The sequence below is a fragment of the Elephas maximus genome, chromosome 1 (genome assembly GCF_024166365.1).
Source record: "Elephas maximus indicus isolate mEleMax1 chromosome 1, mEleMax1 primary haplotype, whole genome shotgun sequence".
In the NCBI taxonomy this organism is placed as follows: domain Eukaryota; kingdom Metazoa; phylum Chordata; class Mammalia; order Proboscidea; family Elephantidae; genus Elephas; species Elephas maximus.
In genome coordinates, this window is record NC_064819.1 from 13,094,687 (window position 1) to 13,119,553 (window position 24,867).

At 41.7% G+C, this 24,867-nt stretch overlaps 1 protein-coding gene across 11 annotated transcripts in view; it reads right to left on the minus strand.

Annotated features, from left to right (window-relative positions):
- Nucleotides 1–1,739: 1,739 nt before the first annotated feature.
- The window catches only part of PARP9 (poly(ADP-ribose) polymerase family member 9), a 33,403-nt gene continuing 10,275 nt past the window's right edge, over nt 1,740–24,867 (minus strand). For 9 of the 11 annotated variants that reach the window (XM_049878067.1, XM_049878038.1, XM_049878094.1 and 6 more), the window contains 5 exons: nt 20,911–20,971; nt 16,340–16,720; nt 12,283–12,425; nt 11,480–11,654; nt 1,740–4,834 (listed from right to left, as the gene is read on the minus strand). In XM_049878067.1, coding sequence (XP_049734024.1) covers nt 4,542–4,834; nt 11,480–11,654; nt 12,283–12,425; nt 16,340–16,720; nt 20,911–20,971 — 1,053 coding nt within the window. In that variant the 3' untranslated portion in view covers nt 1,740–4,541. Of the gene's footprint in view, nt 4,835–9,776; nt 9,998–11,479; nt 11,655–12,282; nt 12,426–16,339; nt 16,721–20,910; nt 20,972–24,867 lie in introns of all 11 variants that reach the window. The other 2 variants (XR_007516541.1, XR_007516544.1) reach the window with 2 other exon arrangements.

A 24,867-nucleotide genomic window follows, 5' to 3' on the forward strand; every position in this document is an offset into this window, starting at 1 on the left:
ATTGTCTCCCACAAAAATGTGTGTCGACTTGGCTAGACCATGATTTCTAGTATTGTGTGGTTGTCCACCATTTTGTGATCTGATGTGATTATCTTATGCGTTGTAACTCTTAACCTCTATGATGTTAATGAGGCAGAATTACAGGCAGTTATGTTAATGAGGCAGGACTCAATCTAAGGGATTGGGTTGCATCTTGAGTCAATCTCTTTTGAGATATATAAGGGAGAAACGAGCAGAGAGGAGAGCGGCCTCAAACCACCAAGAAAGAAGTACCGGGAGTAGAGCACGTCCTTTGGATCCAGGGTTCCTGCACTGAGAAGCTCCTACACCAGGGGAAGATTGATAACAAGGACCTTCCCCCAGAACTGACAGACAAAGCCCTCCCTGGGAGCTGGCACCCTGAATTCAGACTTCTAGCCTCCTAAACTGTGAGAGAATAAACTTCTCTTTGTTAAAACCATCCACTTGTGGTATTCCTGTTATAGCAGCAGTAGATAACTAAGACAATCTCATTCCATTTCTATGAAGTGAAAAATGTGATTAAGTGCTTTTCCACATTTTGAAGAAACTAAAGTGACCAAAACTTTCATTATGAAAGCTGCCATGTCACATGTAAGCAAACCACACTCCTCGTTTAGCAGTGTTGTTTACAAGGTGTGCAGGACGTTCGTTGTTTCTAGTTGCCATGGACTTGGTGCTGACTCATGGCGACACCATGTGTACAGAGTAGAGCCGCCCCATAGGGTTTTCATGGCTGTAATCTTTCAGAAGCAGATTGCTAGGCCTGTCTCCCAGGGTGCCTCTGGTGGGTTTGAAGCACCAGAGTTTTGGCTAGCAGTTGAGCACTTAAGTGTTTGCACCACCCAGGGACTCTTCGCAGGACATTTAGTAGATGAAATCTTTTCATTTTCTTCGTTAAGAAGTTTAGAGATTGAATGCAAAATTAGCATTTGCACTGAAAACACTTAAATGAGCCAAGTCAAGTTTGTATTTGGATATCAACAATCTTGTTTTATAGTTTTGTGGTTTCATTAAAATCTTCATAAAGATTGCAATCAATGTCATGGAACAATTTGTGTATGAATTATCGAATGGAAAACTGATTTGCTGTGTAAACTTTCACCTAAAGCACAGTAAAATGTTTTAAAAAAAAAATCTTCATGGATACCAAGAAGACAATTTGAAACTCCATTTTTCAAACTGAAGTACCTAAGAGCTAGGGGGAACACTTTTTCTGAATCAGAAAATATAACTTTATTGTTTCATAGAGGAAACCCTGGTGGCGTAGTGGTTCAGTGCTACGGCTGCTAAGCAAGAGGTCGGCAGTTCAAATCCGCCAGGTGCTCCTTGAAAACTCTATGGGGCCATTCTACTCTGTCCTACAGGGTCGCTATGAGTTGGAATCCACTCGACGGCAGTGGGTTTGGTTTTTTGGTTTGGTTTCATAGAGCAATCAAAGGCATGGTACAATAATGTATGCCCATTCATGTGATATGCCCAAGCTAATTCATCAGGCACTATTTTCAAATGAGTATTACTGTCTTTGAGAGAGACTATAAAACTTTTGATTGATTTTAAAGTACTTGTCTGTCTCATCCTGGACCTGTAAGCCTCAGTCTCCATTCGTGCTTTTACATCCCCTTCCACCATTGTTGTCGTTCGTCGCTGTTGGGTCGATTCCGACTCACGGTGACCCCATGTCTGCAGACCCCATGTGTGGTCTGAAGGATTTCCAAGGCTGTAATCTTTACAGAAGCAGACTGCCACGTTCTTCTCCTGTGGAGTGGCGGGTGGGTTCGAGCCGTCGTCAACCTTTTGGTTAGCAGCCTGAGTGGTTAACCACTGCGCCATCAGGCCTCCTCTATGCATATAGTCATATGCTATTCAGAAACCAAAAAGAAGATCCAGTGAGCACAAATTCTACCATCAAATAGCAGTTTTGACTTGGACATGGAAACCTAGATAACAAATGAATTGTATTCTTTACCACGTTAATTCTAACTTTTAAATGATATTTAACTTCTAATTGCAAATATTTGCTGAAAGAAATTTAAATTATCATAAAAATATTGACATCATAAAACCTGCAATGTGAAAAGGTACATCATAAATATTACAGAACATATACATGATACATATATTTCTCAAGCTTCCATATGGGCACAGGTCTTGCAGAGCTTTCTATTCTATTCATTTGACTTCCTTTCTAAATTCCATTTTTTGTCTAGTATTTGTAAATCTTATACTTTATTTCTCCTCTTTTATTGGTTGCTCTTAAATTTTAACCCACACACTGAACTTAATAGCTCTATTTGCTTCTTGAATGATATAAGGACTTTAAAAGCCTTTAAGTGTAGTTGCCCACCCATCATTTTGCATGGTTCATTTTTCAGTATTTTATCTTAGTCTTATTTTATTTCCCAAATTAGACATTTCTATGATTATTGTTTTATAAAGGCAATGATTGTTTATCTTTATCCATACTTGCCAGTTTCTTTGCTCATCATGCCTTCCTGTAGCTTTGATTTTTCTTTGTTTCCCCCCATTCCTGATATAAATTCTTCAGATTTTAAGTTCCTTAAGTAAGACTCTATTGTTGTTCAGTTCAGTTTTTCTTGGCCTGAGAGTGTCCATATTCAAAAATGAAGGCAAAAGAAAAGTTTAGTTAATTAAAGAATTCTAGGTTAACAGTGAAGACCCCTGGGTGGCCTGAATAGTTAAACACTCAGCTGTTAACCAAAATGTTGGCAGTTCAAACCCACCCAGTGGCTCCGCAGGAAAAAGACCTGGCAATCTGCTGCCGTAAAGATGAACAGCCCAGAAACCCCTATGGGGCAGCTCTACTGTATCGCATGGGGTCACTGTGAGCCAAAACCAACTCGATGGCACCTAACAATAACAGGTTAACAGTTAATATCTCTCAGCCCTTTGAAAATACTCCTGGCTTCTTTTGCTGTTGAAAAGTGTGTTTGTTTTCCATTGCTGCTGTAATAAATTACCACAACTTTAGTGCCTTAAACCAACATAAACGTGTCTTCTGTTTTCGTAGATCAGAGTCTCTTATGGGTCTCGCTGGGATAAAATAACTCGTTGGCGGGCTGCATTCCTTTCTGGAGGCTCTAGAATCTATTTCCTTGCTCATTAGGTGATGGCAGAATTTAATTCCATGCAGTTAAAGGACTGAGGTCTCCATTCCCTTTCTGTCTGTCAACTGGGTGCCACCAGTAGCTCCTAGAAGCCCTTCCGTGGTCCTTGCACATAGTCTCCTACATCTCCAAACCAGCTCAAGGAATCAAATCCTTCTCGTGCGGCCATCTCTCTGACCCAGCTAGGAAAGGTTCTCTACTTGTAAAGACTCAGAGGATTAGATTGGGCCTACCCAGATAATCCACGATCATCTTCCCATCGCAAGGGTAATTTTAATTATATTTGCAAAGTCCCTTTTGCCATGAAAGGTAATGTATCTCCCACTCTGCTTCTGATTTGCTGCATCCCTGATTCACCTGGCTAACCCCTACACATCCTTCAGGTCTCAGCTTAAATCTCACTTTGTTTAGGAGGCCATCCCCCCAACCCCTGACTAATTTAGTCCTCTCTCCGTTTGGTTATACCTAGTCACACTTGGTAAGTTGTCTGTATCTGCCTTTCTGAATATTTGGGCTAAAAGCTTTATAAGGACGTTTGTCTTGTCTCCAGCGCCATATCCTCAGCACCCAGCAAGTGACTGAAACACATCTGGTGATCAATAAATAGTCAGTGAAATAATAATTTGGCCTTATGGTACCAAGTGGCATTGTCTTATATGGCTTTGTCATATCAAAAAGAACACTGGCAGAATACCTGCCTTTTGATGTCCTTCCACTTCAAATAATTTGTTTTACACCTAATTTTTCAGAGCCAGTAACTCAAAGGTGATGTTTTTATTGTTTTAAAAATATATACAATACAACATTTGCCAATTCAATGTTTTCCAGGTGTACAATTTAGTGTTATCAATTACATTAATCATGTTATACAACCATCAACCATAATCATCAAATTTTCCATCACAAAGGTGATTTATTTTTATATTTAAAATACTTTATAAGATTCCCTGGAAAATCTAAAATCATCCTGCTGACCTAATATACTATCATCATTTTGAAAAATAAAAGGCTTGGATTACATACTAGAAAAATCTCATTACATAAAAAACTTTTTTTGCTCTTACCTATAGTAAAGGAAATGGTCCTAAGAGTGCTTTAGTTGGTATGTTCCCACCCGAAGCCCAAGAGATGAAGGCAAAGATGAAGGCGCTAAGATGCTAGTATGTGGCGTGTCCCTGGAATACCCCAATCAGTCTTAGAGATAACACATTTGGCATATTCAGATCACTCTTTGAATCACTAGTGGTTAGTTAATCATTTGATTAGTTCCCCTAGAGCAAAGCCATGCCAATTGTTACAATTATATGGATGTTAATAAACAGAGCTGCCTCTTGGGGATCTCCCCCAGTGTGACTGAGGAAAGCATCATCTGTCCTGATGAGTACTCCCGTCACCCTACTTGTCCTGGGTACAAGTCCACAGATACTGGGGCATAGCTTGCGTGCCACTAAAAATAACAAAGGTCTCAGGGCTGAAGACACTGTCAACCACACTGTCATGGCTATCTATGGCTCCAGGACTCAATGGTGGGGGGACAATATTTGACTGACGACCCTGGCAGAAGGACCCTGTGAGTACTTCAGCCTCAAACACATAGATCAGTTTATCAGTGGCAGGGGTCTTCTTGATCTGGTCTGCTAGGCTTTTGAGGTTCTTGGTGAAGTATATGCCAGCTCCATATTTTGAGTCTGATAAAAGAAAAAAAAAATACTATTATGATCTGGCAAGTCATATTGCCTATTTGAGTACTAAATGTGTGTTATCTCTAAGGTCCTCCAAATAATTGCCTCCTCCTGGTCCCAAGTCCCTGTGTCTGTCGCAGATACACAAAGATGTTCTCTTGAGGCAATTTATCATTGATTATCATCAACATAATAAGAGCTTATATTTGACTACACCATTAGGCTTTTTAGTGAAATCTATGGTTTCCAAAGCATTTTTACATGGATTATCTTCAGTTAATCTGTGATTTGGGTAGTATCTCCGCTTAACAGATGACAAATCTGAGGTTTATAGAGATTGTGACTCAAGTCAACATTATCACCTAAGCTGCTGACAAAGACAGCATAATGTTCTCTTAGAACAATGCCCAACTTCTACCTGCTACACATAGGGGCACCTCTAGAACTCTTCAGAATTGGGTTAATGCAATCAACACCTAATAAGAGAAGACAGTGTGTCTCCCTAACTCAGGGGCAGCATATCAAGAAAATATGGCAAAATAGAGGAAAAGTAAAGCTTATAAAAATAGTGTCAATGTGCACACTGCAATGTTTAGGAAGAAAGACTCTGGATCTGGGGAACATCCATATTCTGGTCACTAGAGGGGTATTCTTTATTGTGGGGCACGGATAAGTCACCAGTTCTCACCATGGCCTAGCAGAAACCCCACAAAGAATCTCCACATGCTTTTGAGCTAGAGCCATGCTCACCAGTCAATGTGCCACCCATCAAGCATCCTGGGTACTGTGATACCAAGAAAGACGCAAGTATTCCAACCACTGGAAATAAATATGCTCCATTCTGGCATAAATGCTTACAATTTATCTTCTCTAGAGTACTAACAATACCCAACAGGCTGAGGGCCAAACTCTGGACCTCAAGGTAATCCTTGTTCAATGCTCTTCCTACCCCTACTTAAAAAAAAATCTTAAAAGGGGAAAAAATAATAACTTCTTTGATGCCATATTCTCACTCCTTTCTTCCTTTTTCCCTTCCTTCTTTCCCCCATCTCTCTTAACATTTACTCAGGACCTAACTGAACACCATTTCAGGCTGTACAGCAGCGTTAAAAATAGAAGTGTAATGTTGGCCACATACGTGCTTTTTAATTTTCCAGTAGTCATGTTACAGTAAAAAGATATAGGTGAAATTAATTTTTTTATTTAACCCAATTATTCAAGATATTATCATTTCAACTTGTAATCAACAAAAAAAGTAATTAAAGAGATATTTTACATTATTCTCTTTTGTATTAAGTCTTCAAAATCCAGTATGTATTTTACACTTAGAGCACATCTCCACTTGGATTAGCCATATTTGAAGTGCTCAATAACCACATGAGGTTAGTGGCTCCCATGTTGGACAGTGTAGCTCTAGGGCTTCAAAAATGACTGAGACATGATCCCTGTCCTCAAAAGTTCACAAAGGGAACTCCACATATTAAAGAGATAATATAGGACAATTTTATGTGGCAAGGTAGAGTTTTGAGATAAAAATCAATGGTTTTTCTTTCCTGGGAGTTTCTTCTTACCATTTGTTCCTCTACCTATTAAGCTTTTGCTACTTATTACCTTGGAAAATGTGTGTGTAACAGAGAGAGAAAAAGTGTGACAGGCAGAGATCATTGCTTTTAATTCACAGCAGAGAATATGGTCTTCAGAGTCAGGCTTTCTGAGAGAGAAAGGGCTTTGTGAGCCACAGGGCTAGAACACAAAGTTTATACCATAAATGATAGAGGAGGGAAGAAGGGTAGTTTTCTCATCTCAAGGCAGATAAAATTATTCCAGCCTATTAAAAAAAAAAAAAAAATTTTTTTTTTTTTCTTTTATCGAGAAGAATCAGAGGGGAAATGATTAGAGCTCTTGGGGACACTGAGAAGGGCTCACTCTGCTGCACTCCCTCCATCCCCAGAGAGAGCCATGGAGTTCAAGATGAGGTGACACAACAGAAATCTAAGAAAAACTAGTGGGACTCCCAGAGCAGAAGGGACCATTGCCCGTCTCTGCTGGGAGCAGCTTCCCCATGTAACCTGAGTGGAGAATAGAAATAACTGAGGAAGATGTCCAGGAAAACAGTCTAGTACTATCCCACAAGACCCTGTATCTCAGTTTACAGGATGTGCACAAAAATTTCTGTGCTGCAGGAGCGGTGCAAATGTGGTTTGGGAAGGGATTCCTCTGGCATGAAAAAGGCAGAATGGCCTGTGTAGACCCTACATAAGAGGAAAGGGCACAGGAAATTTAAGCACAAACGATTCCAACTCATAGCGACCCTATAGGTCAGAGTAGAACTGCCCCATAGAGTTTCCAAGGAGTGCCTGGTGGATTCATACTGCTGACCTTTTGGTTAGCAGCCATAACACTTAACTACTACACCATGAGGGTTTCCATTTAAGCACAGGTGAGTGCTAATAACCAAAGCCCAGAGTGGCTTATCTAGCAAGTAGGCAGAAGACAGATGGAGGCAAAGGACAAATGGAGGCCATGAACCAGACCACCAACGCCACAAAGCCTTCCCACCAGCTATATCACCCTCATGGAGAAGGAAAGGAAAAGGGGTGAAATCTTGTAGGAACTGAATTGAAACTTGAAGGCACTAAGAAGACTCTGAAAAGGACTGAGTTCACCTTGCACTGTCAAGATGGAGTTTTCCACATCTATGGACATGACAGCATGATAGCTAGGTAAAGTTCCGTTATAGAGCCACAAAGAAAACAAGTCTCACTCCTGAGTTTTGTGGGACTGTACATTTTTGTACTTGTTATAGATGTTGTAACAAAAGAATGGAGGAAGTACAGGAGCACAGAGGAAGATGCAACTCACTGGGCCTACAGAAGTAGGGGAAGGTGTCAACTTGGAGATGCCGTTTGAGCTGTGTCTTGCAGAAAGAAGTCTGCAGGCTATAGTGAGGAGGACAAGCGTTCCAGGCACAGGGAATAGTACTTATGAAGGCATAGAGGCATGAAAGTATATACGTGTTAAAGTTCATGGCTAGAGTGTTGAGAAACATAGCGGGTGATTAGGTTGGTGAAATAACATGTAGCTAGGACCTTATCTGCTTTGCTAAGGAGTTTGGGTTTTTATCTTGTAGGCAACTGGGAATAGAGATATTAAGCAAAAATGTAATTTTTTAGCATGATAATTCTGGTGGCAGAGTAAAGGACAGATTTAAATAGGGTAGGGCTTGAAGGAGGGAAAGACCTGGTAGTAGTCTAGGCCTAGGGGAAGATGAACTAAGGAAGTAGAAATAGGTGAAGCTAGGTTGAGACCTTATGAGAATCAATAGGACAGGGTAACTGCCTGGATATAGAAGGGCAGGAATGGTAACAAAATTCCTAGCTTAGGAGACCTGGTAGGTACATTGTGATGGTACTAATGAGGTTAGGGTGTGTCAGAAGACAAAGAGCATATTTCTTAGGGAAAAGCATGGTAAAGAAAAGAGGAGCTCAGTTTGAGGTATGCTGAATTGGAGGCCCTGTGGGACATCTAGGTGAAGATGTCCAAAAGACGGTCAGAAATACAGACTTGTAAGTTGGAAGACTATCACTCATCTGTCAGTTTGTCGTGCTGTGGTGGTCTGCGTGTTGCTCTGATGCTGGCAGCTAGGCCACTGGTATTTCAAATACCAGCAGGGTCACCCCTGGTAGACAGGTTTCAGTGGAGCTTCCAGACTGACACGGACTAGAAGAAAAGGCCAGGTGATCAACTTCCGAAAATTAGCCAATGAAAACCTACGGATCACAACAAAACATTGTCTGACTCACTTGTTTTGGACATGTCATCAGGAGGTATTGATCACTGGAGGAGGACATCATATTTGGTGAAGCAGAGGACCAGTGAAGGCATGGGAGACCCTCACTGAGATAAACTGGCCCTACAGATGCAGTGACGGGCCTGAACACGCTAACGATTGTGATGATGCAGGACTGGGCCACGTTTTGCTCAGTCGTACATAAGGTCGCCATGAGTCAGAGTTGACTAGATGGCAGCTGACAAGAAGAAGGCAGGAGACAGGCAAAGGCGTTAGAGTGAAAAATGTGGAAGTCACCATCAGAGAGGAGTTGAAGCCATGGGAATAAGAATAATCACCCAGGGGTAGATGGTAGAGGAAAAAGAGAAAAAGCGTCCTTCAGAACTCAGGAAAACATCAACCTTTAAAGGATGTGCAATAGATGAACTCACTAGATTATAAATTATGAGGTCAGGAATGTTACGTATTTTGCTTACTGCTGTAGCCCTAGCACCCGGCACAAAGCCTGGCTCACAGAATGTGCTCAATAAATACTTCTGGGATGAATGAATGAACCCAATAAAGGAACATTTCAGTCAAGACCTACAAGCAAGAGATAACTCAGAACAGAACTGGTTAGACTGCAAGCAGGGATAGAAAAAAATACAGCTTTGTTAACAGAGATTCCCTCTGAGTATTAGCAGCCATCTAAATAGACTGAGAGTCAATTTGTATTTGTAAACTTGTGGGGCTAAAAAAGCTAAGAGCTTCTGTACCCCAAATAAAAAATAGGTAAAAACAGGTTGCAAAACAGCTTCAGTGATAGATAAGTTTGTATCTCCTGGGTTTCTCAAGCACCGTCAGTTAAGATTTCTTACCACCCAGAGAGATGAGCCCATGGCACAGGTCACATTAAGTGTCTCCTCATTGAGTCTATAGTCTAGCTAGGGAGATGGGCAGAGCACAGAGGCCAGCAGGTAAAAAGACCAGAATCCAGAGGTTTAAAGACTATGTAAAGACAAGATCTTGGTTGGGTTACTGAAGACAAAAACTTGACCAGAAGCAAATAGACCCCATACCCACTGGGTTTTTAAAGGAACTATATTGGTGAAAGGCGCCTGGTGGCGCAGTGGTTAAAGCGTGCGGCTGCTAACCCAAAGGTCGGTGGTTTGGACCCACCTGCTCCTCCACGGGGGAAAGATGTGGCAGTCTGCTTCCTTAAAGACTTACAGCCTTGGGGTCGCTGAGTCAGGATCGACTCAACAGCAGTGGGCTTGGTTTGGTTTTGGCGTTGCTGAGGGAACCACAAGGCTGGCCGTCAGTGGCCCCTGAGGCTATGCAGAGATCCTTGGAAGAACATCAGCTGGCAGTGGGCTTCTAGAGCATCTTCCCTTGGCCTGCTTCAGAAATGGTCAAAGATGGCCACACATGAGATCTTCCCAGAGGGCAAAACCAGGGGCTTACTCCACTCCCAGAACAGGATGTGATGAGTGGCATGGGCCAGTGACTGCAGTGACTGTTGTGTGTTCTCCTTATTCCCTTTCAGAATGGGAGTTTTTATTGCAGTTTTCCTGTTCCTTCTCGTACCCTCTAGAATGTGTTGTCTCTAAGCTTTAAGATAGAGAGGGCTACCTGGACTTGAGGCTAATGACAAGGCTTGATGGAACTTTGAGACTGTCTTCCTTGGAAAGATGGTGTGTGTCTTAGATGTTTCAGGAAAGAAGATGTGTATAGATGTTAGGTAGGCAGTTAGCAGTGTCTACCACAGGACCGAAACGAGAGCACTTGCTGGAGTTAGAAAATAGAATAGGGATGATCTTAGCAAGAGTGGTTTAACTTGGGGGCGGGGGAGGGGATGCAGAGGAGCCAGTCACAACAGCTTCAGGAGCAAATACAGTTGTGGATTTTTAAGACCGCCAGTGAAGGAACGGAACTGATCATAAACTTCCTGATTACACTCAAAGACTTCTTGGTGGGAATTCATTTATCTATTTTTCCCCCCAGATTGTCTATGTTCAATTTTTACCCCAAGTATCACCTATGCTCTCTCTGGGGCAAAGAGAAAATGATTTCTAGACCCTTTGCTTTCTAGAAACCAAGACTATCAGATCCACAGCAAGGATCAGGCTACATAGTTTGAAAGGTAAAGATGAGGAGCTACACCATTATTGGACCAGGCAAAATCAAGCTGCACTGCTAGGCAACACTCCCCGCCCCCACCCCGCCGCCCCTTCTCCTCCTGTGATTATTGCTAAACTCCTCAGCTGCCTTTGGCAAGATCTAAAGCCAGAATGTTTTCATTGTTGGCTGAAAAGGAAAGGGAACAAGATAGCAATTAAGTATGCAATACTCTTTTACAACTGAAAAGAGACAGGGAAGCTACAATAGAACCCCCATGGCTGAGAAGGCTCTTAAAATGTTATTTACTTCACATGCTGGATGATACCCAATTCATTCACTCTCTGGCTGCAGGAAATGAAGAGGCTAGAAAAGACTAACTTCATTAAATTCAGGAAATTAAGGGATGAGGATGGCTCAGCGGTGTTGATAGTAATTTTGGTGAAAGTTAAGTAAGCCAAAAAAATAAATAAAAATAAAAAAACTCCAAGGAAGGTACACTCTGCAGGTAGAACATAGGAACATAGAAAGGAGAAAACCGGTGACCTACCAGGGATCTTATTGCTCACACTTTCATCACCATAAAACCCAGCATCAACAAAAGATATGAAGGAAAAATAAAAACATGACCCTTTCCAAATGACTTCGCCTCTAAATCTCAGTTGATCCCCTCCCCAGAGCAACAAATGTTGGTGAGTCATCTCTTGACGTCTGGGCACCAGTTCCCACATAGGGAGCCCTGATTGCGAGGGACTGACACCTACCACAGGGCATCTGGTACATTCTTTGAAAGCCAGCTCTGCAGACCACATTACAGAACTGGCGTGGGACTCGCTGAAACAAACTGTGGCTTACAGGCTCCTTGCGTGCCTTCCCTTCCATCATTTTCTTCTTTGCTTGGAAGACAGCACTCAAAACCTCGTTGTTTATCTTCTCCACCTGTATGTAACCCAAGGAAATGAAAACTGATAAAGGGGCTGGAGAACTGCTAATTAAATTGCCTGTTACACTGCTTCAAAAGGAAAGGTGCCTCTGTGCAAATTACTTTGCGTACAATTTGCTTTTCATATCAGGTCATATAGGAGCCTCTCCTTTCCCCAGTCCTCTCCCAGTTTGGCTTCTATCTCTTCAAAGCTCCCTGTCCCTTCCTTGATAAATTCATTTAATAAAAATTCACTGAGCAATCACAATGTACCAGGCACTTGGTAATGAAATGGTCAACAATATGGACATAGTCTCTGCCCTCTTAAAGCTCGTAGTTTAGCGAGGGATTAAAAAAATAGGTAAACAATTATAATACAGTATGATCAATGCTATTCTATTTATTTTGCTCCAAGATAGGCAGACAGCTCCTTCCTGGGTCTTGTATCTACCCTGGTGTACATCCTGACATCATTTTCACTTCCTGATTCCATCTATACCCCTCACACCTGCCCTTCTCCCAGTCTCATTCTGGGGATTCCAGGCCAGCAAGGTGCTGGCTCAGAATATCAGCAGGCGAGCTTTTAGCCACACAAACAAGTAAATGAATAGCAAGATGAGTCAGACCCTTTATAATCAGGCGCACCTTTATAACCTGAAAACCACATTTTTCAAACTGTTTCTTTTTATCCTGAAGTGCTTGAGTCGAAAACGTTAGAGGAATTTTCACGGGATTGATATTTTCTTTCCTTTCATCCTGGTTTTTTGGTTGCTGGCCAGTCCATTGTCCTAAAAATGAGTAACATAAAAGTTTGCCTTAATTTTCTGTGAGAGAGGAAAGATTTGCCAAGAAATTTGATGAAGCAAATTCTAGAAAGTTGGAGGAAGAGATCAGCCGGTTTAAACTGCATGCTTCACACAGTTTAGGACATGCAAAGAGAACTACCATACCGTGAGAAGTCATAGGATAAAATAGAAGGGTAGTAAATTAGTTCTCAGGTGATTATGAGGCTGAGGGGACATAGGGAAAAAAGTTAATACACTTCCCCAATGCCGTAATGATAATATACAATTTGTTGCTCATTCATAATATTTCTATTTCTACCCAGGATGCATATCAGTAAAAAAGAGACAAACGTAAGAAAACATTAAAGAATGATGGAAAACCATATATTTATTTAACACTTCAAGGTTTTCAACGAGATTTTACACTAGTATCTCATTTGATCACACACCACCACCACTGAAATAACTAACACGATTCTGTAAGAGAAGAAAAATGCAGAGAAGTTAAGTGATTTGCCCAATATCACACAGCTAGTAAGTAGATCCAAAATTATACACCTGGCTCTCACCGGTGCTTTCTGTAACGGGGCAAGGCAGAATATTTGGTACATATATTTTTTTTATATCACTCATAAGGCAGAATACTTGGTACTTATATTTCACAAGACACGACAGCTCCAACAGTGGGCTCAAAATTCCAACAATTGTGAGGACTGCACAGCACCCGATGATGTTTTGTTCTGTTATACACAAGGTTACCCCGAGTTTGAGCCAAATAACAACAACAATATCATTCATACGCCACCCAGCCAAGAAAAGCAGTTTGGAGATTAAGAGTCTCTGGTGTCTTGTCTGAGTTAGAATTGACTTTACAGCAACAGGTTTGTTTTTTTGGTGTCTTGTCTTATCTTTCCTTCCTTTTTTCCTCCCTTGCTTCTTCTCTTTCTTCCTTCCTTTTTCCCTTCTTTCTTTCCTTCCTCCTTCTCTCTCTCCCTCCCTCCCTCTTTCCTTTCTTTTTAAAACTCAAGGGACAACCTGTTCTGGTCCAGAGAGCTCCTTGTTGAACCAAATATATGGGTGGACAGGTAGAAAATTAAAAAAGGTGTGTGTGGGGGGGCTTGCTTTCTCTCGGTTTATTTTCAGTTTGACTTAAGACCAAATATACTAAAATCAACTCATCTCCAGCAGATTATCTAACTGAGTGGGCTCAATTTAATCACAAAAAACCTACTGCCATCGAGTCAACTCCCACCCACAGCTACCTCAAAGCACAGGGTAGAACTGCCCTACAGGGTTTCCAAGGCTATAAATCTTTACGGGAGCAGACTGCCACGTTTTTTCTCCCACAGGGGGGTTGGGGGGTTCAAACCACCCACCTTTCGGTTAGCAGCCCGGCACTTAACCACTGCACCACCAGGGCTCCTTTTAATCATACACACACACACAAAACCACTGCCGTCGAGTCGATTCTGACTCATAGTGACCCTACACAACAGAATTGCCCCACAGGGTTTCCAATGACCGGGTGGTGGATTCGAACCGCTGACCTTCTGGTTGGCAGCCGTGCTCTTAACCACTACTATACCACCAGGGCTCCGCTAATCACAAAGAGCAAGTGATAAATCTAGAGAAATTCGCTAGAGGGCCAAGTTGTAACCCTGAGAAAGGAGAGTAATTTCAAAGACAGGAAGCTTCCAAGGAAGAGACTGTATATTACATTTGGAGAGCAACAGCTCACATTTATAAAATACATTAGTGTTCAGTTCACTTGAGTTCAACCGCTGAGCTCCTCCTCCACGCTAGGCACCAGGCTGCTTATGGGGGATCTCAAAAATCCACAAACTCCTGCTGTCAGAGGCACTCAGGAGGCAGGGTTAAAAGAGCAATATAAATGGCAGGAGATGCCTAATTTCTATTTTTTAAATTTTATTGTTCTGATGGACATTTGATTCCCCTAGAGTAATAATTCATTTCAAATTTATCCACTTTGTTAATGAAGATCTTAATCAGATCAAGAGAAGATGAGCCTGTCCCTCGGAAACGCCGCTGTGGACTCACACATAGTCACCAGCGATCAAATACGCCACCTTGCGGCAGAACAAGGAACTTACATGACTCTAGATGCCAAGAGCTGGGAGAACGGGTCGATCTTACGAACGTGGGTAACTCAAAGTAATATCACAAGCTTTATAGGAGATCAACGTTTCTTTGTCTCCTGTTAAATATCCACATTCGCTGCCTTGCAAAAAAAACAAACCGAACCCATTGCCATCAAGTCAATTCCAACTCGTAGCAATCCTATATAGGACAGGGTAGGACTGCACCATAGGGTTTCCGAGGAGCACCTGGTGGATACGAACTGCCAGCCTTTTCGTTAGCAACCATAGCTCTTAATCACTATTCCACCAGGGTTCCCAAACTAAGTGGAAATCATAATCTGGGGTCTCATTCTTGTGTATTATTATTTGTGTCCATGTTTTTGGACACTGGGGTTTCCAGGGACTGCAGATGCCACCTTTATTGCAAACCCCCTCACTTTGACCATTTCCGTCTGAATGATTTCTACAAACACATGGTGAAAAGAAGGTGTCCTTTGAAATTTTGCATCTGAATTTTTGTACCTCCTACTAAATCCATTCTTCACATTACAACCAGGGTGATCTTTCTAAAACACAAGTCTGATTTTTTTCTCTTGTTTTTGCTTATAATTCTTCCAGGCTTCCCATATTTTTCAAGAAATTTTCTGAAATCTTTCATGTGATTTCTAAGGTCTTGTATAATCTGGGGCCCTGTTGGCACATTGGTTAAGAGTTATGGCACGCTACGGCTGCTAACCAAAAGGTTCGCAGTTAGAATCCACCGGCTGCTCCCTGGAAACCCTATGGAGCATTACTCTGTCTTACGGGGTTGCTATGAGTCAGAATCGACTCAACGGCAATGGGTTTTTTGGTTTGTATAATCCAGATCCTGCTACAGTCTTATTTCTTGAAACTAACTTTCTTTCCTGGCTGACTTCTACTTATTCTTTACTTTATGACATTTATGACACCTCCTCGAAGAAGCCTTCCCCTGGCCCCCCAAGTGTGGGTAGGTGCCTCTCCTACATGTTCATAGGGCACTTTGACCTTCCTCGATCATAGAGACACTGCTTGCTTGTCAGTCTCCCTAATTAGACTTTGAGCAGGGACAATGTCTTATCTTGTTTATCACTGTATACCTGGCACCAGCAAAATGCTTGGCCCATGTCATGGGTGCAATACACATTAGTCGAATAAATGAATGAAGTAAGACTCTATCTCCCAGGGTGGCATTATAAATGGTGTAATTTCCTAGTTAGCACTAGAGTTTATCTTGAAAGGATAGCTCCAGACTCAGATTCCCCCAAGTCATCGTAATGGGTTTAGCTCCACTGAGTGGGTTATACTTGGGGGTACCTCACAGTACCAATGAATAATTTCCTTGGTGGGAAAACTCCAAGTTATTAACTTTAGGGTTCCTAATGCTGCTGGCAACAAATAAATGCAACAAAACTCTATAGATAAGTCAATCCGGTGGAGGGTGTCTACATCTAAATATTCCATCTGTGGAATGAGGGATGTACTTATTTTTCCCCCCAGGACCTGGGCTTGGGCTATCCTAGGCTTCCATGTAATTGTCTGTTAGGCACTCCATGCCATCATAAGTAAATCCAATCTAGTGGTGTTTTTCATTTTTTATTTACTGATAAATAACCATGATGGTAGAAAAAGAGCCAAAAATGGTTCGGAAAAGTTTATGACCTCATATAGAACCAGAATAGTTTTCTCTCTCTCATCTCCCATTCCATCTCTTACCCACATACATACATGCACACCCATATCTGAAAGAAGGAAGAATTAACAGAGCTAACTTTTCTAATTTAATGGAAAGCTACTCACCTAATAAGCTCCAAAGATCTCGCTCCTTTTTTTTTGCCACTTCCTCCTGAACGTCACATAGCGTATGTTCGATGTTCATAACCACCTCAATGATGTCAGCTTGGGCTCCTTTAATTTCTAACTTTGCCTTTCCTGAATCGATAATCTCTGAGATGGAGACACTTGAGGTTTTCTGAAGCTGAGACAAAATGTCATGTTCCTTTTTCCCAAGGTAGAGAATGTGATTATTCTCAATGGTGTACTGCCCCTGGAAGATCAGTAGCCCCCAGATCCACGCTTCAGCCTCACGCATCTCTTCATTGTTGGATCCCATCAGATTGATGACAGGAGAGTTAGCTTTGAGCCCATTTTCTCTTTTCTCCTCTCTAGTCCACTGGGAGGCTGGAACAATTATCATAAGGAACCACAGAAGACAGGTTTTGAAACAGTGCGGAAGAAAACATCATGACCAAGTGCTTACCCTGAGGCTATTGTCGTCACTGTCAACAGTCAATACCAGAAAACCAAACCCATTGTCATCAAGTAGATCCCAACTCGTAGCAATCTCACAGCACAGGGTGGAACTGCCCCACAGGGTTTCCAAGGAGCAGCTGCTGAATTCGAACTGCCCACCTTTTGGTGGCACAGGACTTTATCATGTTTTGCTCTTCGCTGTGTTGCATCTGTCAGTTCACAGATGAGTTCGCCTGTGACCTCACCCAGCATGTTAACCAACTATTTTTTCCTGATGAATAGGATTTTCCTTAACCTCTTGCTACTGTCCGAGTTAAAATCAAATATTTCTGGAAGCCACAGAGTTCAAAGAATGAAAATTCTTATTTAAAAAAAAAATTTTTTTTCCGATTATAGAAATAATATATTTATTGTCGAAAAACTGGAAAATTATCAAAGTATAATGAAAAAAGAAATATCCATAATTTCACTACCTGGGATTCTTTCTTACATCTCACCTCTGTGGGACAGGACATTTTGGACTTCTGGCTGTGTCCCCACCTCCGTAATGAACATTCGAGGCTTGGCTGCTGCTGCTACTGGACATAATATATCCCAGCAGAAAAGGAAACAGGACCTGATTCCATCTCACCTACATGTATTTCCCCCTTCATTAAAAGAAGAATTTCTGATGGATTAGGGTGGCTATAACCCAAATTGCAAAAACAACAAAAAACAGAGCGATAGACCAGCTGAGAGAAAAATTCATAAGTGAGGGAAGTGTCTAGAATATATAGAGAATTCTTTCAAATCATTAAGAAAAAGGCAAAAAATTTTACAAAAAAAGGACACATGAGTGGCCTATATAAATGAAAAGATAATTTATCTTCATTGATAATCAGGGAGATTAAAAATCACCTACCAGATTGGCAAAAATTGATAAGTCTCACAATACCAAGTGTTGGGGAGGATGCTGAGCAACTGGAGCTCCTATACATTCCTGACGGGTGTAAAACTGAGGAATCACTCCTACAATCATACGGAAACCCTGGTGGCGCAGTGGTTAAGAGCTACAGCTGGTAACCAAAAGGCTAGCAGCTCGAATCTACTAGGCGCTCCTTGGAAACCGTATGGGGCAATTCTATGAGTTGGAATTGAATTGACCGTGACGGGTTTGGTTTTTTTAAAATAATTATATACCTTACAGAAATTTTTAGACCTGTGTATCAGGAGATGTGTACAGGAAAGTTCACATTCCTGTTTGTAACAGCAAAAAATTAGAAACAAGATGTCTTTCAACAATGGAATATTATTATAGCAACGAGAAGAAATGAATATTAGTTACACAGATGAATCTTAGAAACATACTTTGAGGGGAAAAAGTAATTTGAGCGCTTATTATCACCTAGACATTGTTCCACGTACTTTACATGAATTATTTTATTCAATCCGTACAGCCCTGTAAGATAAGTAGTATAAACACCCTCATCTTACACATGAGGAAGCTGATTCAAACAGTTATTAAGTAACTTGCCCATGGTTATAGGGCTAGTAAGTGGTGGCCATGGAGTCCCCGAGTGATGCAAGCAGTTAATGTGCACAGCCACTAACCGAAAGGCTAGAGGTTTGAATCCATCCAGAGGCATCTTGGAAGAAAGGCCTGGTAATATACTTAAAAAAAAATCACCCACTGAAAATCCTATGGAGCGCAGTTCTACTCTGATACACACAAGGTCACCATGAGTCAGAAATGACTCAATGGCAACTCGTCCTGACATACCAGGAGCTCTGAAAAACGTAGGACAGACCTACAAGAGGGGGACAATGGCCTCCCTTTGAGTAAAAATAAAATCCAGTGTTTTAGTGACAGTGAGAAGTGATGAAGGTTCTTAAATGGGAGGCATATTTTTTTTAAGCCTTGTTGTCTGCTTAAAAAAAAAACAAACCAAACCCATTGCCGTCAAGTCAATTCCGACTCTAGAGACCCTACAGGACAGAGTAGAACTGCTCCACAGGGTTTTCAAGGAGTGGCTGGTGGATTTGATCTGCCGACTTTTTGGCTAGCAGCCAAACACTTAACCACTGTGCCACCAGGGCCCTGTAGGAACTTATATGACCTTTCAGGAAAAATAAAAACAATACATGGTGATACTTCAGCCATTCATAATTAGCAAGATAGATGAATTGTTCTCCTAGACAACTAAATTGTTCAGATCACTAAAGGATACCCTTCTAGCACCAAAATATATTTAATTTTAACTATTAGTTAAATACCTGTTGCTGTCGAGTTGATTCCGACTAATAGTGACCCTACAGGACAGAGTAGAACTGCCCCGTAGGGTTTCCAAGGAGCGGCTGGTGGAATGGAATTGCCGACATTTTGGTTAGCAGCCAGGTTCTTAACCAGTGCACCAAATGGAGCCCTGGTGGCACAGTGGTAAGTGTTCAGCTGCTAACTGAATGGTTAGCACGCAACAGCTCTGCAGGAGAAAAGATCTAGCAAACTAAGTCAAAATCAACTTAACAGCACACAACAACAACATTTCATTAAATATTTCCAATGGAAACACACCTGCCTGCCTTCCTAAGCAGTTTAACCTTTCCTTGATGATCTGAGATCATCATTATTAACGTAAATGATTCCTTTAGAGATGTCCTCAAGAATGGTGATGCTTGCCCCCATTGTTCAGATTAATGACATATAGACATTTATAGGCTCCTTTCCTTTATCATCCTCACCTAAAATTCCATTTATCTAGGTATTCTAGATTCCTTGTGGTCCCCCAAATACACACAGTATTGGTTTGCTCCTGTGAGTCCTCTTCATTCTGGGTACCGAATTCCACCAACTCTGGACATTGAAAATCTTGCCGTTGTCAAGCCCAGCTAGGAAACCCTGGTGGCGTAGTGGTTAAGAGCTATGGCTGCTAACCAAAACATCGGCAGTTGGAACCCACCAGGCGCTCCTTGGAAACCCTATAGAGCAGCTCTACCCTGTCCTTTAGGGTCACTATGAAAGGCCAGTTTAGAATAATCTCATCCATGAAACCATTCTTAATCCTTTCCAGTCAAGAGGATTCTCCGCCTCCTCTGGGACACCTGGGGAGTTGTCCACTCCCTTGTTCATTATCATCCCCTGGCATTTGTTTAATGCTTTGCAATTTCCAGAAAACGTTTGCATACAGAATCTTCCATGGTCCTAACAAAAGTCTGTTATCATTTTATAGACAAGGAAACAGGCTCATAAGAGGCACACTTCCAGACCAGAACTCTATAAAGTTCTCCCTTCTTCACTTCCAGTACTGCGTGACAACGGAACATCCATGGGTGAGCTCTTTTATTAAAAAGCAGATGCAAATCATTTTGACCCAAGTGGGAAATGTCCCAAAAGTTCCTATTGCTCGTTGAATGCCCAGAATTCTTAACAGCACGGAATACTGTAAGTTAAAAGACTATTTCCAAAGTTCATATCTTAGATGTCATGAAACAATTCCATCTCAATACACTCAACTTCCATTAAAGGAGTGGAGTTATGAGACAAAGTTAATCCCTCACCAGCCTCCAACACCGAGGATTGATTTAAATCAGTGATCTCTGAACCTGATTCAGCACCAGCATTGCCAAGAAGTATTCAAACATATACATGCTTGGCCCAGGTCCAGAGTTCCTGAATCAGAATCTCTAGAGCTGGGGCCTATGTATATACTTGTTTGTTTTGTCTTTTAAAGTTTCCATCATGATTCCAATGATTAGTCAGGCTTGGGAAGATTGAGTTTACCCATTTATCTGGATGTGTTTTCTGTAATTACTAACGAGTAAATCCAATTTACATGTTCATAGCAGAAATGGCAGAGCTTTTTCTTAGAAAAAAATTATAGGCATCTCTTAATTTTATTTTTCAGTAAGTTACCCACTGTGTGGATTACCTACTGCAACCTAGCCTCTCTGCTCATCCCATGAAACTGGATCAAGCAAGAATAGAATCATGGTCAGGTACAGAGCAGGTTGGTATCTGAGCAGGTGCACAACTAAATATATTTGGCTTATTTATTCTTCTTTTCCCCTCCATTAGTTCAGATGATCAAGAGTAGACTCTTGGTGGGGGACCCTATTTCTAGGCTCTTGAATTTCTTACTCACCACTGAAATTGTTGACACTGGACAACATGGACTTATCCTTTGCCATTTCCGCGCTGAAAGTCTACAAGAAGCAAAACAACAGAGAGCCATAAGTGGGGCTTTCATCCCTTGTCATCAAAATCCCTTTCTCTGCCTGCAAACATCACACCTGACCTCATGCCCTCTATTGGTCCCCATTCTCCCTTTCACGAACCTAAAGCAGCTAATATGGTTTGAATTGTGTCCCCCAAAAATACGTGTCATAAATTCTAACCCCATGTGGAGCCTGGGTGGCACAGTGGGGGTAAAAGCTTGGCTGCTAACCAAAAAGGAGGCAGTTCAAATCTACCAGCTGCTCCTTGGAAACCCTATGGGGCAGTTCTACTCTGTCCTGTAGGGTTGCTGACTTGGAATCAACTAGATGGCAATGGATTTGCTTTGGGGTTTTATGCCTATGGTTATGATCTCATTTGGAAATGGGTTGTCTTTGTTATGTTAATGAGGTAGCCTTAGTGTAGGGTGTGTTTTCAGTTAATCTCTTCCAAGATATAAAAAGGGCAGATAAGGACAATAAAGAAAGCAGAGATGGGGGAAGAGAAGTGGGATAGCATAGATGCCAAGACAGGTGGAGATCTCCAAGGAACCACGAAGCAGAAGCTGAAGAGACAAAGACCTTCCTCAAGACCTGACAGAGAAATAAAGCCTTCACCTAGAGCTGGCACTCTGAATTTGGACTTCTAGCCTCCTAAACTGTGAGAAAATAAATTTGTTTGTTAACGCCATCTACTTGTGGTATTCCTGTTATAGTCCAAAAAACCAAACCAAACCCACTGCTGCAGAGTCAATTCTGACTCATAGTGACCCCATAAGACAGAGTAGAACTGCCCCATAGAGTTTCCAAGGAGCGCCTGGCAGATCTGAATTGCCAACCTCTTGGGTAGCAGCCATAGCACTTAACCACTATGCCACCAGGGTTTCCCTCTGTTACAGTAGCACTAGATAACTAAGACAGCAGCCATTGAGAAAGTCCTGGGGAACAGCAAGTACACCACCAGTGTTAGAACATGTAGGGTGAACAAGTATAGGAAAAATGAAGAGAAAGCCACAATGTGGCATGAAAAAGAAGGGGAATGTATACTCCAAGGCAAAATATAACCATTCATTTATTCAAGAGCTTTTACTGCTCTGCTCATTACACGTTAGGCACTGAACTAGAAGCTATGGCTATATCGTCAAAGAAAAATATAGGCAGATGCTCTTATAATTAACAACATATAAATTATTTTTAAAAAGTTATACACATACCAAAGTTTATCCGTAGATTGAATAAATCATCTGTTTTATATGAGTTAATTTCTGTAAAGTGCTTAAAACTGTGCCTGGTACATGGTAAGCATTTGATGTATGTTAGCTATTGTTATAATTATCATTATATGACAGTACATAGACAAAGATTTGTACATAAGGCCATGCAGACTGTTTAACGCAACATCTATTTGCAATCGCTCATTCCTCCTAGGGTTTTGAACCAGTGTCTTTGTTCAAAGCTGATTCAATTGGTAGTAATTACTTCATTGAAAAGATGGGAAATAATGAGACAAAGACTAGTTTATGCTTTGCATCTGAACTTTAACAATGAAGTTCCCTAATCTGTAGGACACTTTCTTCATAAACTGTATTGGCAGTTGCTATTTCCAGAGCAAAAAGTCCTCAGTTTTATTATATTCAGTACCCGGGAGGTCACAACAGGGCACTCCTCTACTTTCCCCCTCCAAGAACTTGGAAATAAATTAGATAACATTGTCATTGTTTTTAGGTGCCCTCCAGTTGGCTGTGGATACACAGGCCCCAAATATTGCAAATTCTGGTGTGCTTTTAAGCATTCATTAACACCCTTGAGAAACACGTAAATTTTCCCTAGAGGGAGCCAAAGCCATCAGGAAGATTGGGGGGATTGGGGTAGGGGGAATGAAAATAATGCAATGCCCTTTAGCACAACTCTGAGGGCCAAGTAAGAGATGACATTACTTAAAATAGCTGCCATGTATTGAGTCTGCCAGGCACTGTATAAAGGAGTAGCTGTTCTCTCCTCACTCCCATGATGAAGCCACTGTTGTCCCCATCTACAAATCAGACCACATATTAACCCAGAAGTTCATGTGCATACAAGTGGTCAAGTGTTATGGATGGAATTATGTCCCCCCCCCCCCAAATATGTGTTGTAAATCCTAACCTCAATGCCTGTGGTTATAGTCCCATTTGGGAATGGGCTGTCTTTGTCATGTTAATAAGGCAGGACTGGTGTAGGGTGTATTTTGAGTCAATCTCTTTTAAGATATAAAAGAGATTAAACAAGGAAGCAGAGGAGAGATGGGGTAAGATAGATGCCAAGACAAAGGGAGATCTCCAAGGAACCAGGAAGCAGAAACTGAAGGGCTCTGAATTCGGACTTCTAGCCTCCTAAACCGTGAGAAAATAAATTTCTGTTTGCTATGGCCCTGACTCTGGAAGACCTACTACACTAAACTCACAATAAAGTGCTATTCCTATTCACACACTCAGATTTTCCATCCTGATGCCTTCAGCTCCCTCTACGGATACTTTAGGTGTTTCTCATGGATGTTAATGGATGCTTAACTTTCAAACAAAAAAAACTTTCAAAGTACACCAGAATTTGCAATGTGGGGGGCCTGGCACCCTTTAAACATTTTCAGGTTCCTGTTGGCAATAAATACAACAAAATTTCAGTTAAAGGGATAGGTTACGCAATTAGGATGTTTCCACTTCAATTTTAAATTGGCCTATTAGTAACTTCTCAGATAAATATTTCACTTTCTGGGGCCTAGAGCCTGAGGTCCCCTCAGTCTTTTCTTTAATGGTCTTGCAGGCAAACTATATCCTTACGAATGGTATTTTTTCACTTAGGATTAAGTTTATATGATTGTGGCCACAGGAGAGTATTAAAATGACATCACTGTTAGGGGGGTGAGGAACACACACATACACCCTTACATTCTTTCTCTGCTTCCACATAAGTCCCTGCTCCCTGTTGCCTCCTACGCTTGTTCATCGGTCATTTGCTGCACACCTAGATGCAGGCCCAGTCCAGGCGCTGGAACCACAGAAATGAAAAAGCCATGGTCCTTGTCCTAGAGGTGCTCTCTGCCTAGACAAGCCCCCAAATACTTAGGCTTACTGTTACCCTGGCTCCCTCTCCTCCCTCCAAGGCCCTCACCTTTGTGCCCAATGGACCCTGGCTAAAAGCTGTGTTATGTTTTGTATTCTCCACAGGCCCCACCACAGACCCATGCTCTCAGAATACGAGTTAAAAGCCTACCGGGGTCTCCTAGCTCTGGTCAAGTTTACTCGGTATTTGTCAATCTCTTTCTGATCAAGTCATTTTAACCACCCTGAAGGCCTTCCTTCTGCCAATTCATAAAACCCAGAAAACAAACCCACTGCCATCAAGTTGATTACGACTCATAGCGACCCTACAGAACAGAGAACTGCCCCGTAGAGTTTCTAAGGAGTACCTGGTGGATTCGAACAGCCGACCTTTTTGGTTAGCAGCCGTAGCACTTAACCACTATGCCACCAGGGTTTCCTGCCAATTCATACTCATACTCATCACAAATTGAGTTCGGATTAAAAACTCACACCCTTCAAAGATCAACAATTGGCTAATCTTAAAGAGATTGACTGAATCCTGCCCCCACCATCCTCACCCTCCATCCCCACCCCCCACCCCTGCCTTTTTACTGAGATCATCTGATATCAGGTTACTTCTGGCAATCCAGTTGTAGAGCAGTTTCTGGCAGCCTTCAGTGTTTAAGAGCTTGGCTGCTAACCAAAAAGGTCGGCCACTAAACTCCACCAGCTGCTCCTTGGAAACCCTATGGGGCAGTTCTACTCTGTCCTATAGGGTTGCTGTAAGTCGGAATTGGCTCAACAGCAATGGATTTAGTTTTGGGGTGGTTT